Genomic DNA, 14,425 nt, shown 5'->3' with positions numbered 1-14,425 from the left:
TTTCCAAATATTTTACTAGTTTCTCAGGATTTTGTTCTAGGTGCCTGCCTATACCATCTCAAACTCCTTGCCACTCATAAATATCTAGCTACAGGGCAGATTCCTAGAAGAGATTTGTTAATAGTTGTTTAATCTTATGCAAATTCTGAAACACATTTAGTAGGCATAGAAACATTCGTGTACTGGCTTGAACACTCCTGTTCATCAGTCCCACACCCTGCTACAAGATTCCTCAAGCCTGAAGATGACTGCAATACTAAATACTAACACCAGACTAGCTTCATGGTCAGTGTTATACCATGCAGAAAAATGATAACCTTAATTTATCTCTCAGAAATAATACATAATGCAGCAGGGATCATATATATAGTGAGTAAGGTATCAAATAACAGGTTTCCATGAAAGAGCTCTGACTGATCTCTGAAAATGAAAAATGTAACATTGTGACCAGTAACTATTAAACTAATACAACTCTTATAGCAATTTACTTTTAACACATTCTGACCAGATCTCAACCCCTCCAGCCCCAAAAGGACTGTCATGACTCAGCCTAGCCAGGCAGCCATTCACTTACTTCCCTGCAAGTGGCTTGAGAGAGAAAGCTGAAACTATTCACTAAGTCAGAAAAGGAGAATGGAAACTAAAATTTATATATACACATGAATATATATATATACATACATATATATATATATACACACAAACCAACTGTACAATTACTCACCATCCTCTGACCAGCACCCAGTTAACGATATAACTTTTTGCAGACCAACACCCCATTGGTGATGCAAAGTCTTACCATCCACCAAGCACTTCCCAGTGAACTCCTCCACAGATTTATAGCCTTCTGCATGCTGTCATGTAGTATCAAATAACTCCCTGCTTAATTGAGGCCAGCTGTCTTGGCTCTACCCTAACCCCTGCCCTGTACTGTAAAGGCAGCAGCTCTTCCCCTGTAAGAAGACTGGCTTGGTCCCAAGAGCTCTCCCAACACTTAGCATTAACAAAAACATCACTGTGCTATCAACAGCTGAAACCAGAACACAGAACTAACAGCACTCGTCTGAAAAGCTATACTTGGGAAGTACAAAGCAAGATAACCACTCAGAACTGACTGTAATTCTCTGGTTTCTGGACAATTTTCATTTAACCTTATCTTACAGTTTGCTGTAATTATTACGATGAAGTTCAGAGGTACAGACAAACACATAACTGGTAGCACCTCTGGAGTCAGTACAGGAAAATGTTGGACAGAATTAACTGTAAGTTTAAAGAGGTACCAAAGGCAAGAAGTCATCTAGCATGGGCACCTCAGGCAAGAATGAACTCACTAGGACAAAACCACATCCAATTTACTGATGCTACGACTACTTCAGCTTCACCTGTGGGGTGCACATGGAGAAAAGATATCAGAAATGCAAGGAAACGTTTTGTGTTTTTGTGGGCACTGTTTAACTAAGTGTACCTGTATTAAATCATGTTTCTCACCATGAAAACTGAGCTTTAGAATTGCTTTCACAGTAAGACTTTGCCTTTGGTTTGGATGAAGTATGTTCTCACCTATTTCTGCCACTTAGATCCCTAATATTCAGATTTAGAAGTAAGCTATTTTACTGTAATCTTAACATCATACTCAGTATTATGGACACACTGTGGAACACACTAGTACTCCTTAGGTCATTTGTGCTGATAATGCATAATTGATAACACAAGTAGATTGAAGTGGCAGAAATTTCAAATGATTTTTCAGTGCAAATTGTTTCCTGACACTACTTCTGTTCAAAAATAATCCATGCAAGCTGGAAAAAAATTCTATGCATGTAGAATTAAATTGCCAAGAAACTTCAAGACAAAGTAAAATAACTTTTTTAAATTATGCAAGCCCATAAAAGATATAATCAGCTGATGTCTTAAGATCAGTAAAAGTTATAATTTCAGAGCTTTGGTGATCACGTAAATAGTATCTGTTTTCTCACTTTCATTTATTTATTTGTTTGTTTGTTTGTTTTGGACTGAGAAATCCCAACTGGCAAAAATCTTGCCTACAGCTGATTTAACTTAGCAAATGTCTTTGAGCATTAACTATTTTATAATAAATAACAAAGGAGTTGCAAAAAGGACAGAGAAGTGTGAACATACATCTCTTCAAGAAAGGTGTGCTTAATTTTTCTGCATGTGCTGAATTTCCTAAGAACTTTCTTCCAGTCTTTCTCTGTACTTGACAAAGAATAAAATTATCGTTTCTGACCCCCCACTGTAGGTACTTCAAAGGAGATAAAAGAATTTTGTCAAAAATGGCTGCTCATTCTTGTGAACAAATTGCACCACCTCCTTCCACAGGTCTCACTAATTCCTTCTGGAAACACAGTCCGAAGTCTCATACAACATTGCCATCTAGTGATGAAGTACTTGACTTACACTAAAAGAATATTAGACAGTCTTTGTGAAAAGAAAACTAATCAGGTTGTCTATCTTACCCACTCGGGACTACCTTTGAGAACTCTGTAAGCAACAAAGAAGTGATGAGTGTCACTTTTCTTCCCTGCATTCTTTGTACCACCCACTGCAATGAAAATGTGTTTTGAGATTAAAAATGTGTGTTCACACTCTGGAAATCTGCATCTATGTCTGCGTTATCATGCATAGAGTAACCTTCATCAGAGCGGAGGAAGAAGCTGCAGTATACAGGTTCAGAAGAAATAACCATGACTTGTACAAGAATTTTACCAGTGAGGCAGAAAAAAGGAAGTATTATCACAAGAGATAAGGAAAAAAGAAATTCCATTGATTTTGAAATAGAAAAGTTACTAGAGGCCAAAAAATAAATGAATCATTATATCTAACTCAAAATATTTTTGCATGTATATCTTAGTGTTATTAGGCCACTGTATTGCAAAATACAAGGTTAAATTATTTTCCCCTCCAAATATATTTGAATGCAAATGAATGTTATTAAAGAAATATCAATAGCTTCCCAAACCCTCAATTAGATTTGTTACATACAAGAAACAAACTGCACAAATATGGTACCAAATTTGTAGAAGGCATTCATGCAGTACGAAATTATTTTCAGAAATAACTGAGAAAAAAAGCATAAAAAATTGCACCTTTTTATTTTCTTTTTAAATCTAATGTTGGTGTTTTTCTTTGATCCGATAAGGGGATTAGGCTCATTTCTGCCAGTGACTTCCCTGTAACCTTGGAATAACGTAAACTACTCTTGATGGACTCAGAAATAAGCAAGCTCCTGCAAATCAAAGACAAAGGTCTTCTACAGGAACGGCACACCTATTTCCTAACACTATATATTTTGTTTATTGACAGACAACAAGCTAAGATATCAGCACGAACAGATTGTGTAAAATACCCAACGCACTGGAAAGAGCATTCCAAAAGTGATGAACACAGAATGGAGAAAGAGGAGATGTTGTGAGAGTAAGCTGAGAGGACAAGCCCATAGCAACCTTCAGTCCTAGGGTCAGCTGACAGGCTTTGTAATAGTTCTGTTAATACAGAAAGAGTAATAATTAAGTAAATTTTAGATGAGGAACCTTTCTGGCCTCAAGACAGTCACACAACTCTTCCAGTGGTGGAAAATGAGTTTATTTTATGGTCCAGTATAGAGAAAACGATTACTCTTGGAGGTCTTTACATTCCCTGGTTTTGTCAGTTAACCTCACTTGTTCAGCTTCTCAGAGAAGAAACTTACTAATTTTCTTTGCCACCAAGAAGTCAAAAACAATTATCAGGACTTCGGACACATGCATTATTCAGCTCATCAAATAAAAAAATAATCAGGATTTTAAAAATAATAAAAATAATTAAATATAAAAAATCAAAAGCTGACCTGGAGTACTTTTTGAAGGGTACCATTGTGAATAGTATATGCATAGAACTACATGGAAACCTTGCTGCAGACAAGTTTCTGAGAGCTACCAAGCAATGCAACCTAGCAGAATTCAGAAGGGAAACCAAGAGAGCCTACCTGAGCTCCACTGCCTTGAAATGCTCTGTGGAGAGGGAAGGGAAAGAGGGGAAAACAAACACCGCTCTACATCCCTCTGAGCCAATAGACGCTTTGCCCTGGATTAGCTCTGGTGCTGCATAAGCTGGGCTTCCACAGCATGTGTTCAGGTGGTAATCAAGGCCTCTCTGGAAGAACACGAAAAAGAGAGAGAAATGTTTGCTTTAACAGAGTTTATGTCTCCTGGTCATAACACTTCAGAAGCCTCAGAGGCTTCTTCTCCTGTGTATGTTTTCATTCATTAGATTTTTTTTTTTCATTCTGTGTGACCTCACTAAGCAAATATTGTCTAAGACCACGAGTATCCCATAAATGTGCAGATCTCAAGCTGCTCACTTATCTAGTTCCCTTGACATGATGCTTTATTTTCCTCAGCTGATCATCTAGATTGTGCCTGTTGATTGTGCAACAACAGCCTGTTGGTCTCGATTACCTGTGAGAGGCTCTAACTTTGGCCAGGAAAAATCATTTGAGGATAGGTAATTCTCTTGGAATCAGTAAAGCAGTCTTCCCATTCTTTCTTAACAGCAGAGATACACACACACACAAACTTGTGGAACCTCACTGCTTTGCACAATCCTGTGCACACTCATGTGTGTCATGCACTGATTTCCCAGCCATTCCTCGTGGGGTCTCTTACTTAGGACAGGAGTGCAGGGGAGCAGCCAGAAGCTGTTTGCATTCCCTGCTGTCTGCTGGGCAGCTTTGCTGGAGATGCTTGGGTTGCTTTGCTTTTCCTTGGGAGGTGGGAAGGAGCTTTGGGTTGGAGGCACATCCCGTGCCAGAGCATCCCGATGGCACGTGTGGGGCACTGATCTGCAGCAGAGGAAGGGGAGGAGGTCCCAGCACAGCTCTGCACCATGCTCTGCCACACTGGGCAGCTTGTTCCTGGCTCAGCAGTGCCATCAGACAAGAAGCAGGGAAGGAAATCAAGGATGGGGGGTACCATCAAACGCAGTCGGTTCATGCCTTTGCAAGACAAACAGACCCAGAGCTTGAGGGTTGTTCCTGCTTTTGTAGCATTCGTGTGCTGTAGCTGAGCAAAAGGTTCTGCTGCTTGAATCTTCTGCAAGAGCCGCCTACCAGTGAATGTCTGCAGGGAATGGAGGATGTGACAGAAAGCATTTGTCTCCACAACAGTGTAGTTACACTTGGTCTAGAGAGTGAGAGAGGCAGGCAGCACTGCCTGATGTTGGTCAGGGTGAGCTCCTCCTGCCGCAGCGCGATGATGGCAGGGCTGGAGATGATCTGCAGGGACAGCTCACAGGTGCTGTCAGGGAAATTGGGAACACACCCAGAGCTCGGCCACACACACCCCACAGCCAGAGCGTTGTAAGCTGAGCTGCCTTGATGTTTCTTGCACTCATCCCAATCTCTGTGAATGAAGACTCGGAATGCAGCCAAAGTGTTGATTGAGCACGAGTGTGCCTTTATTCAATGGGACAAAGGAGGGCGTGTGAGGTCTGCTGGAACAGTGGGACTCATCCTCTTATGTCTCATGAGAGCTGCTCAGAGCCCGTGCTGTTACCAGGAGCCTGGGACTGGTGGCCTGATTCTACGCCCTCCTCCGAGATGCTCGGCTTCTCGTCGGTGATGCTGACCTGAGCCTGCATGGTATTGCTGCTGTCAGGGCATTCGGGCTGTGCTTGTGCTAGTCTGTCCTCGAAGGCCACTGGGTTACAATTTAGGCTAGTGCCTGTAGTGTCTGGCAGGCTCAGGTCAGGAGCTTCATCAGGGATTGCATTAATTATGGCTTGAACGTGGAGGACATTCTTCTCTCTATTGCTGCACTCACATGCAATGTTGTCCTTTGAACTGCAGCATCCTGTGCTTCCCATGAGCTCTATATTGATGGAAGCACAGGATGCTGCATCATCATATGCGCTGTGTCTTGGGGTTACACAAGGGCTGGAGTCACCTAGGAAGGAGTAGATGCACACGGTTAGTGTCGAACGTTCACAAGATGAATCATGAAACAGGTTCTTGACATTTGGCTATGTAGTGGTGGTGGGCAGAAGCAAATAGGCTTCTGGCAACAGTGTCACTGTCTTGAAAGTGATACTCATGCAGGTCCAGCTCTTGTGTTGACAAGAGACTCATTTGGGAAAGACAGGGGTCAACTGAAGATGTCAGGCATGGGCTTGAACGCCAGAAAAAGGTACAAGCCCACTGAAAGCATGAATTCTACCTGTGTTGCTGACAAGCAGTGTTTTGAAAGTTGGATTTGCACCCTTACCTGCCAGGACCACGACTTCGGCTTCGGAGGGCTCCCTGGCACTGCTCTGCAGTTGGTGTTCAGCCACAGTGGATGGTCTGCGCAGGCAAAAGCATGAACACCAACTGCCAGCTGGTGACTCCTTTGTCTTGCTGGGAACCCTCGGTCTGGTGAGAAAACAGAGCATGCTGTCAGTTGTTGTGCAGGTTGAAGAAAGAGCTGCTCCGAGCCCTTGCCAATTGTTGCCCGTTTGTTGCCCCTATAGTTCCCTCCTCCTGGCACTGCCTGCTTTCTGCTGAAATCTGCTCAGTCCTGACGTCCTGCTAGCTAAATTCCTCTCAACCATGTCAAGCAAGATGCGGAGCACATGAGCAAAGTCTCCACAGCCAGACAGGACAGGAGCTGGCAGGCTCACTTATAATGGACTAAAAATAAACCAATAAGACCCACCCAACCAATCAAAACAGGGGCTGGAAAGGGAAGTCCTTTTTACCTTTCAGATGGAAAATCAATGATGGTGTGGAATCTCCCTTGAGCAGCTGTGGGGTCCTCCTCCACCTCGACGTTGCTGCTCTGTGTCACTGCAGGAGAGCTGCTCTGGCTGCTTCTCTGAGCCTGTGCCTCCTGCAGTGTGAGCAGCTTTGTGGGTGGAGGAGACACCCACACAGACTTGGGTCGATCCAGAGAACTGTGCCCTGCAAGAGAAAACCACAGGTAAGATTGAGGATCCGAAAGCAACAGCACTGCCATCCCAGTTCTGCATTTCTCTCAGACTTGCATATCCAAGCGACTCAAAGAAGAGGAGATCAAAATAACTCTGTGCTCACAGGTATGCATGTGGCAGAGGACACAGTCATAATTAAGAGCAGCTCTCTGTATCATAACAGGCAAACAAAAATGCCTAGAAACACTAGGGGGCAGGAATCTCAGAAATCTTTGTTGCCACATTTCAATCAAGCTTCACCTCCTTACAAAACATCTTAACAGCAGTGACAGTTTTCTCCATGTAAGGTTTGGGTTTGAACACTCTCAGGATCCAGAAATGGGGCGCCATATTCTAATCTAACCCCAGAAGTCTGCTGTCTCCTCGACAGCAAAAGCATTTGCAAAGGTCTTGGAGAAGGCCTGGATTACATCAAAGTGTCAGATTAAGCTAATGCGGGAAGACACTCACCCTCTCCCACAGCTGGTGTGGAGCAGAAGAGGACATCTGCGTGGCTGATGATGAACTCGACTACAGTCGACTGTGTCTGCAGCTCCTTACAGGCAGCTTCACTGGCGCAGGCAGACGGGCTCTGCTGGGATCTGAAGAAAAGGCAGATCATATAAGTCATTTCCCCAAAGTCATTTCCCCATGTCTGAGCTTTTGCAGAGAAAAACTGTCAAGTTGAGCTCCGGAGACTTCCACAGTGGGCAATCAGCAATGCCACTGACGAAATTCTCCTGGCTGATCCCAGATAAACAAGTGAGTAGAAACTGTCCCCTGGGGTTGGGGGAGAGCAGAACTAAGCATCATGTTGAAATGGAGAAAGAAGTTTACCTTAAGAGGTTTGGAGCCCACACAATTGCTAAGTTCTTAGCATCCATGTTGGTCACGGAGCAGTTCCTGGCCAGAGATTCCAGGTGTGTCATCAAGTACTGCAGCGTCCTGGAAAACAAGAGAGGCACATGTTCAGCACCAAAAAGCAAGCCGTGTTGCAGTGCACAAAACAAACATCACTTCATGCTGGTTGTTGTCATTGCTACCACCCTGAATATGAAGTAGATAAAACGTTCCCCGTGCCACCACGCTGCAGCACCAAGCCCCACAAAGCACAGCCGCAGCCATCGGCTGCACCAACCGTGCCCCCGTGCCAAGGAACTGACCCAATCAATTGACCCAATGCAGCCTTCAGCCGCTGCAGCGTGCACAGGCATGATGTTGCAGGTGTGAGACAACACCTGGAATCGCATCATCGCCCTCTGAAAGGCAGCAGGGCTGAGCTCAGCAGACCGAGGGCAGCACTGACCTGTAGTGAGGAGCGGGCAGCTGCTGGATGGCATCTTTCATTCTCTGCACGCGCTCCTCCTCTGCAGCACCGGCAGCGTCCTGGAAAAAGGCAGGAAGGGATTCAGACACCAGTCAGGCTGGAGAGCTGCCACAGGTTTGGGAATTATGGGGACAGCGCGCTGGTGGTCAGCACCGAGGCAGACTCGATGCCTTCCAAGAGGCATCAGGGGAACACAGCAGCACGCAGCCTGTGCCATCAAGGCCAAGTAGTGCAAGCTCTGGGGGCTTTACTGCCTGATTGCTCAGTGTAGCTCCTCGCAGCAGGCATTCCTCTCCAAGTCCACTTTGCTATTAACCCCATTCTACCAATAGCTGGGGAACAGCAAAGGAAAGGGAATTCTCACAACCATTGTGAATAGCTTAAATAAGCACCTCTCGGCACCACCACAAGTGCCATCAGTGAGAGGCAGGATGTGGCAAAGACATGCCTTATGGGGCTAACAGAAAGAAGACCTCAGAGCTGGGGCACTGCTGCAACCACTGGCCAGGATTCCCAGGGAACAGGTATGTATCATTTCCAAGACATTGCCCTGTGCTTACCAAGAACTTGTCATACAGCTGGTCAGTCAGCAGCGGGTTTGGGAGCTCCCTGAAATACATCTTACACAGGGAGCTCACGCTGTGAATGTCTTGGACGCTGAGCTCTGGCACCTGCTCCGTATCGAATTCATGGCTGCAGAGAAAGACACAGAATTGGGTAGAGGGCTTTGAGAAAGACGAAAACAAGTCCAAAGCCACAGAAAATACGGTCAAGAAAAGGAAGGGGTTCCTCTGAACGCCCGCAGCATGGCACGTGCCCCTACTGACAGTTGTGTCAGTCGCAGCACTCTTACCGTAGTTGCTGGATCTTAGACATGACGCCAGAGAGGCGGTATATCCCCCGCACCACGCCATGATGCTCTATGAACTGAGCACAGCTCTGCAGGACCTGGGGGACTACAGAACAAGAGCCAGCGGTTAGCTCAACTTGCCCAATGGAGCAAGATCTCAGGAATGGGCTGTTCCTTACCATCACGGCCAGAGCGCAGAAGGTGCTCCCCCAGGTCACAGCCAAACACCCCTTCCTTCTTCGGCTCCGGCTCCGTCGCTCTCCTGGGACGGGCCTTCACCAGGGAGCGAAGGAAGGGGAGGAACTTGCCCCGTCTCCTTGGCACTGCACAACAAATCAAAGAAACCAGTTCATTTCAATTTCAGGCTTGGCTCGGTTGGACGAGGCCAAACATAATGCACTCGACAAAGCATGTAACATCGGGAAGAGCATTCCCAACAAGGACGCGCAAGAACATATTTTCCCTATCCCTGGAGGTGCCCAAGGAGCTTAATGCAGTCCTCTTGCTGAGATTGCTGTACTTGGGTATTAACAAATCCCCTGAAACCCACATTTTGATCCCATTTTACTAACCCACTTATCAAATGTAACATACGTACCTGGCTCTGGCAATGAGTTGATTAGGGAATCGGGAACTTTTCCACTGATGAGTTCCACGCACTCACCAGGGAAAAGCCCAACCTGTAATAAAATCAAAAAGACAGGTGGGCATTAGCGCAAGCCCAGAGCCAAAGGGAAGGTCCTCTGACACCAACACAGGGCAACTGTTTGCATCCAGCAGCCATCCTGTGCAGGCAGAGCAGCTCCAACCTGAGATTCCCGACTCTACTCAAGTTGTGCTCTCTAGTCACAAACATGTGCCTACCTCAAAGCCACGCTTGCCTCTCCACCAGGGGCTCAGCTCCTTTGGTGGCATTGCAATAATGCTCACCATGTCTCCAACCTGCAAGAGATTGAAACATCAATCCCAGCTTCAGCACAGCTGGCAGGAAATCACAGCTCAAATAACTGCCTAATTCTGTGCTGCAGAATATCCTCAAGCTTGACAGCAAGGGAGATATTCTGAAGGTGTCTGAGACTATTCCTGAGGCGTTCACACCCTACACTACTCTCCCATGTATGACAACAAGGAACGCCTGGAACTGCTTACCTCAAGGGAGAGCTCATCTGGCCCCTGGGCGACGTGGCTCCTAATAACATGGGCCGCCGCAATCGCTGGTACGTTTAAAGATGACATAGCACGTACCAGCTGCGGCTTCCGCATGTTATCAGCCTGCAAAACAAAGCACAGACCGTGGTCAGGAGCTGAGGACAAACCAGGAGGATTTCAAGGTGAGGAGCACATCTGCAGAGAAAGCTGCAGCAAATGCGCTCCGTCCTTATTAGGAGCACTTCAGAAGGAGCTGCACGTCTCATCACAGTTATTTCCCTTTTTGGCGTGCATTGCCAGGCCATGCAAAGATGCATCTCTCTCTACCCAGACTAATCAGCAATGGCACTGGCGCAGACAGCTGGCCAGGCCCTTTTTGGCCCATTCTTTCCTGCAGGAGAGTACATCTGCAGCTCCTTCTAATGGCTCAACACAGGGAACAAAGACCAGACAGAGCTTCATACTGTACCTCCGTCGCCGCCACCTCAGGCTCACGGCTGATCCCACTGCACGCGACGCCCATCACAGCAAGTGTGAAGACTCTGGAACAGAGCAGAAACACACTTCTGTTTTCTCTATTCACACAGCACAGTATGGACAGACTTCTTCAGAGCTACCCGCGCATACCCTGCGGCAAAACCATGTGGGGGGACAAATCATGGCACGTACCTGGCAGTGAGATCACCTCAAGCTATCTGCAGCAGTTCCTTGTCGCTTTGCTCGGATGGAATGAGAGCTAAAGCTGCACCGAGGCAGTGGGCGGAGGGTGAGGAGAGGAGAGAGAAAGAGCAGGTCAGTGAGCAGGGCTAAGACAGCCATGGAATAACACACACAGCACAACCTTCCCACCCACTTGCTGCAAGACATGCTGAGTCTCAGGCTACGTGATGCCTGTCCGCCCAGCAACTTTACAATGCTTCCACTACTGAGCAAAGACAATGGAAGAAGCACGGGACAGGTGCCAACTTTACTGATACCCCCTTTGGAACGTGTGTACCAGGGGAAAATTACGTCTGATGGTCAAGAGTAAGCAATACGGTGCTGTGAGCTCCGACAGCCAGCAGTTCTCAACACCTCACTGCCCACCCATCCATCCCACACCAGCTCAGCTTACCTACAAGCTGCTGCACACGACGGTGTGAAGAAAAAGGCAATAAAGTCACTAACTAACTAACTAACTAACTAACTAACTAACTAACTAACTAACGGCACTAACTAACGACTCTAACTAACTAACGACACTAACTAACAACACTAACTAACAACACTAACTAACTAACAATACTAACTAACTAACAACACTAACTAACTAACAATACTAACTAACTAACAACACTAACTAACTAACAACACTAACTAACTAACGGCACAAAAGGCACAAGAACACAAGACAACCAACCACTCCGACCACTAGCTCACCCACAAAGGAACACAGAACGCACCGCTCCTCCCCTCATTCCAGCCGCTTATGACATCACCAACGGCCAACAGCCTGGTCCACCATGACCCCCCACAAGGCGGGGAGCCAAGACCACGTGGTCACATCTGATTCCAACACGGCACCACAACATTCCAGGACTCAGTGTGGGCTTGGAATTCTATCCTGGTGTGGCAGCGCAATGGGAGGTGTTAGGGCACAGCTGAAGAGCTGACAGACAACGGACGTTTCCAAAGGAGGGTGCCAGATTAACCCTCAGCATTCTCTTGCGGGGCTCTTAGGAATGCTTCAAACCCATTTTCACTGCCTAGCTCATTTCTAGAAAGTCCAGTTGAGAAATGCTCACTTTGTCTGGGGAACGCCTCTATGCATCATGAATTAAAAATAAAATAAAATGTGCATGCGACCCTATGAAACTTACCTCTCTGCTCTTGTTGTCAGCCAGACACCTCAGATGAGCATGACGTGTCCCTGCTCCTGAATGAAGATCCACCCAAGTCTGTGTTCCACTCTGCTCCATCTCTGGGTCTAAAAGAAACACAGACAGAGATGATTACAAGATCCTTTGTGCAGACGAAAGACAAGGGTGCACACGAATTCTGTTTAGCAAGAAATACTACAGTCCCAATGGACTGCGGTGGTAGTACTTGAATCCTCATTTGGGGCTGGAGCTCAACAGGTCAACACATCAGAAATAACACAAAGTGCATCTGGAAGACGTGTCTCAAAGCCCAGAAAATCCAACACGGGAGGGGGCTGGACAGTGGACCACAAGTGCCCATTTCCATTGCAGCTCCCTGTAGAGAACAGCACCAATCAGCAGGCGTGAATCAATTCATTCATAAGCTGCACAATGACTCTGTTCTTTACATGATAAAGAAACACACAGAGATTCCTGACCAAAAAGTTGGGAGTTAATAACGACCAAAGAGGTTCCTGTTCCTACGCCTCATCCTCTCACCCCAACTCCTGGGTGATGCCCACAGGCTTCAAGTCAGCTCTCAAATCCATTGAACTCCAGTCACAGAACTCTATCAAAAAGGATGTCACACATGTGACACTTACCTACATTTTGCATCAGAAACAGTGACGCCAGCAGGAGCAGAGAGGTGACTGTCCCCCTGTACCCAGCACTGGTGAGGCCACAACTCGAATTCTGTTTCCAGTTTGTGGCCCCTCACTGCAAAAAAGACACTGAGGCATTGGAACGTGTTCAAAGAAGGACAACAAAGCTGGTGAGGGGTCTGGAGCACAATGAGGCCATATGAGGAGAGGCTGCAGGAGATGGGAATGTCCAGCCTGGAGAAGAGGTGGCTCAGGGGAGACCTCATTGCTCTCTATAACTTCCTGAAGGGAGGTTGCATTGAGCTGGAGGTCGGCCTCTTCTCTCGTGTCATTATTGATAGAACTAGAGGGAATGGTTTCAAGCTGCGGCAGGAGAGGTTCAGGCTGGACATTAGGAAATATTACTTCATAAAGGGTGGCCAGGCACTGGAATGGACTGCCCAGGGAGGTGGTGGAGTCACCCACCCTGGGGGTGTTCAAGGAACGTCTGCAGAAATCCCTGCTGAAATCCTGACCTCTGCCACAGGTGGCTGAGTGACACAAAAGCTGTGTCCTTGGTTCCCGGCCTTACCTTCTCATGCCGTTCATCTTGCTCTGCAGCTCCTGCTCTGAATAGTCTTCTTATATTCCCATGTGATGTACCCTGAAATACATCATTTAGTGAGTCTGAACAAAACATAAGACATTAATTGGAACTGTGAAGAAATGTTTTTTGCACTTTACTTGGAGAATGTTCCATGCTATACCTTCTTTTCTCAATTGTAACACATGATTTTTTATAAAAAGAAACATAGCAAGTCAGCTTTTCAGTGTGCACATTGATGAAACTTGGTGAAATACAACTTCAGAAAAATGTAATTTGAAAATTTAAATATTCTTTTCAGAATCTCTGCTATTAGTTACCGTTCCCATGTTCTGATTTGATGATGATTCTCTCAGAGCTGTTTTGTCACTCCCCCCCTCAAATGCACTTCAAGTGCTTTAGGAGCATCACTGGAATTTTGAATAAACTTGATATATTTTAGCAAAGCTGCTACAGATGCACGACTGAAGTACTTTGGAAAAATATAATCTTGATTGAACGCTGAACAGTGTTATTTAATTATAATCCAGGTAATTAATTAAACCATGGAAATCACCTCCCATTCAGTCAGCTCCCACCAGGGAAATCGCTTCCCTGCCAAGCAGATGCAACCAACACAAGCTGCTACATCACTCTAGGGCCCCACTGAGTCTTCCCAAGGGGTCTCCAAAGGCTTCCCTGTTGACTTCTGGGAACCTGGGAACACTTACATGGAAGCCAGTGCCACCTAATGTGCCCCAGAGGTCTCTCAGGGCCCCGCAATTAGCTCTACAGACATCCAGACATGCCCCAGAGCAAGTATGTGTGCTGTAGGGAGCCCAAGAGACATTCCAGAGCACCCTAGTACTCCTCAGTGACATCAAGGGTTCTTCACCTGTCTCTAAATATGCCCTATTGGACTTCGTTTTCTCTTCTGGAGCCCTCCTTGGTTATCAGCTTTGCTTTCTCATGCCATTTATCTCACTCCACAGCTTTTGCTCAGAATATTCTTTCTTGAATTCCCACAATCCAACAGAATCACAGAATTGTAGGGGTTGGAAGGGACCTCTAGAGATCATCGAGTCCAACCCC

General features: G+C 46.1%; 1 protein-coding gene across 3 annotated transcripts; it reads right to left on the bottom strand.

The window, feature by feature from the left end:
* Positions 1-5,430: 5,430 nt before the first annotated feature.
* Positions 5,431-13,931, bottom strand: LOC146753369 (rho GTPase-activating protein 32-like). Of its 3 annotated transcripts, none has more exons than XM_085530459.1 (16): positions 13,343-13,931; positions 12,128-12,234; positions 10,938-11,010; positions 10,738-10,810; positions 10,269-10,391; positions 9,984-10,061; positions 9,718-9,799; positions 9,299-9,442; positions 9,123-9,225; positions 8,830-8,962; positions 8,249-8,328; positions 7,780-7,887; positions 7,414-7,544; positions 6,733-6,934; positions 6,261-6,406; positions 5,431-5,942 (listed from the first exon to the last, which is right to left on the bottom strand). In XM_085530459.1, the coding sequence occupies exons 4-16, from the start codon at positions 10,789-10,791 to the stop codon at positions 5,521-5,523; spliced, it is 1,806 nt and encodes a 601-aa protein (XP_085386585.1). In that variant the 5' UTR covers positions 10,792-10,810; positions 10,938-11,010; positions 12,128-12,234; positions 13,343-13,931; the 3' UTR covers positions 5,431-5,520. The 3 variants fall into 3 exon arrangements, with proteins under 3 accessions (XP_085386585.1, XP_085386587.1, XP_085386586.1); XM_085530461.1 differs by lacking the exon at positions 13,343-13,931 and adding an exon at positions 13,287-13,342; XM_085530460.1 differs by lacking the exon at positions 13,343-13,931 and adding an exon at positions 12,772-13,253.
* Positions 13,932-14,425: the final 494 nt, after the last annotated feature.

The sequence above is a fragment of the Coturnix japonica genome, chromosome Z (genome assembly GCF_054131305.1).
Source record: "Coturnix japonica strain WE chromosome Z, WE-NBRP24, whole genome shotgun sequence".
In the NCBI taxonomy this organism is placed as follows: domain Eukaryota; kingdom Metazoa; phylum Chordata; class Aves; order Galliformes; family Phasianidae; genus Coturnix; species Coturnix japonica.
This window is presented reverse-complemented; position numbering and strand designations above follow the sequence as displayed.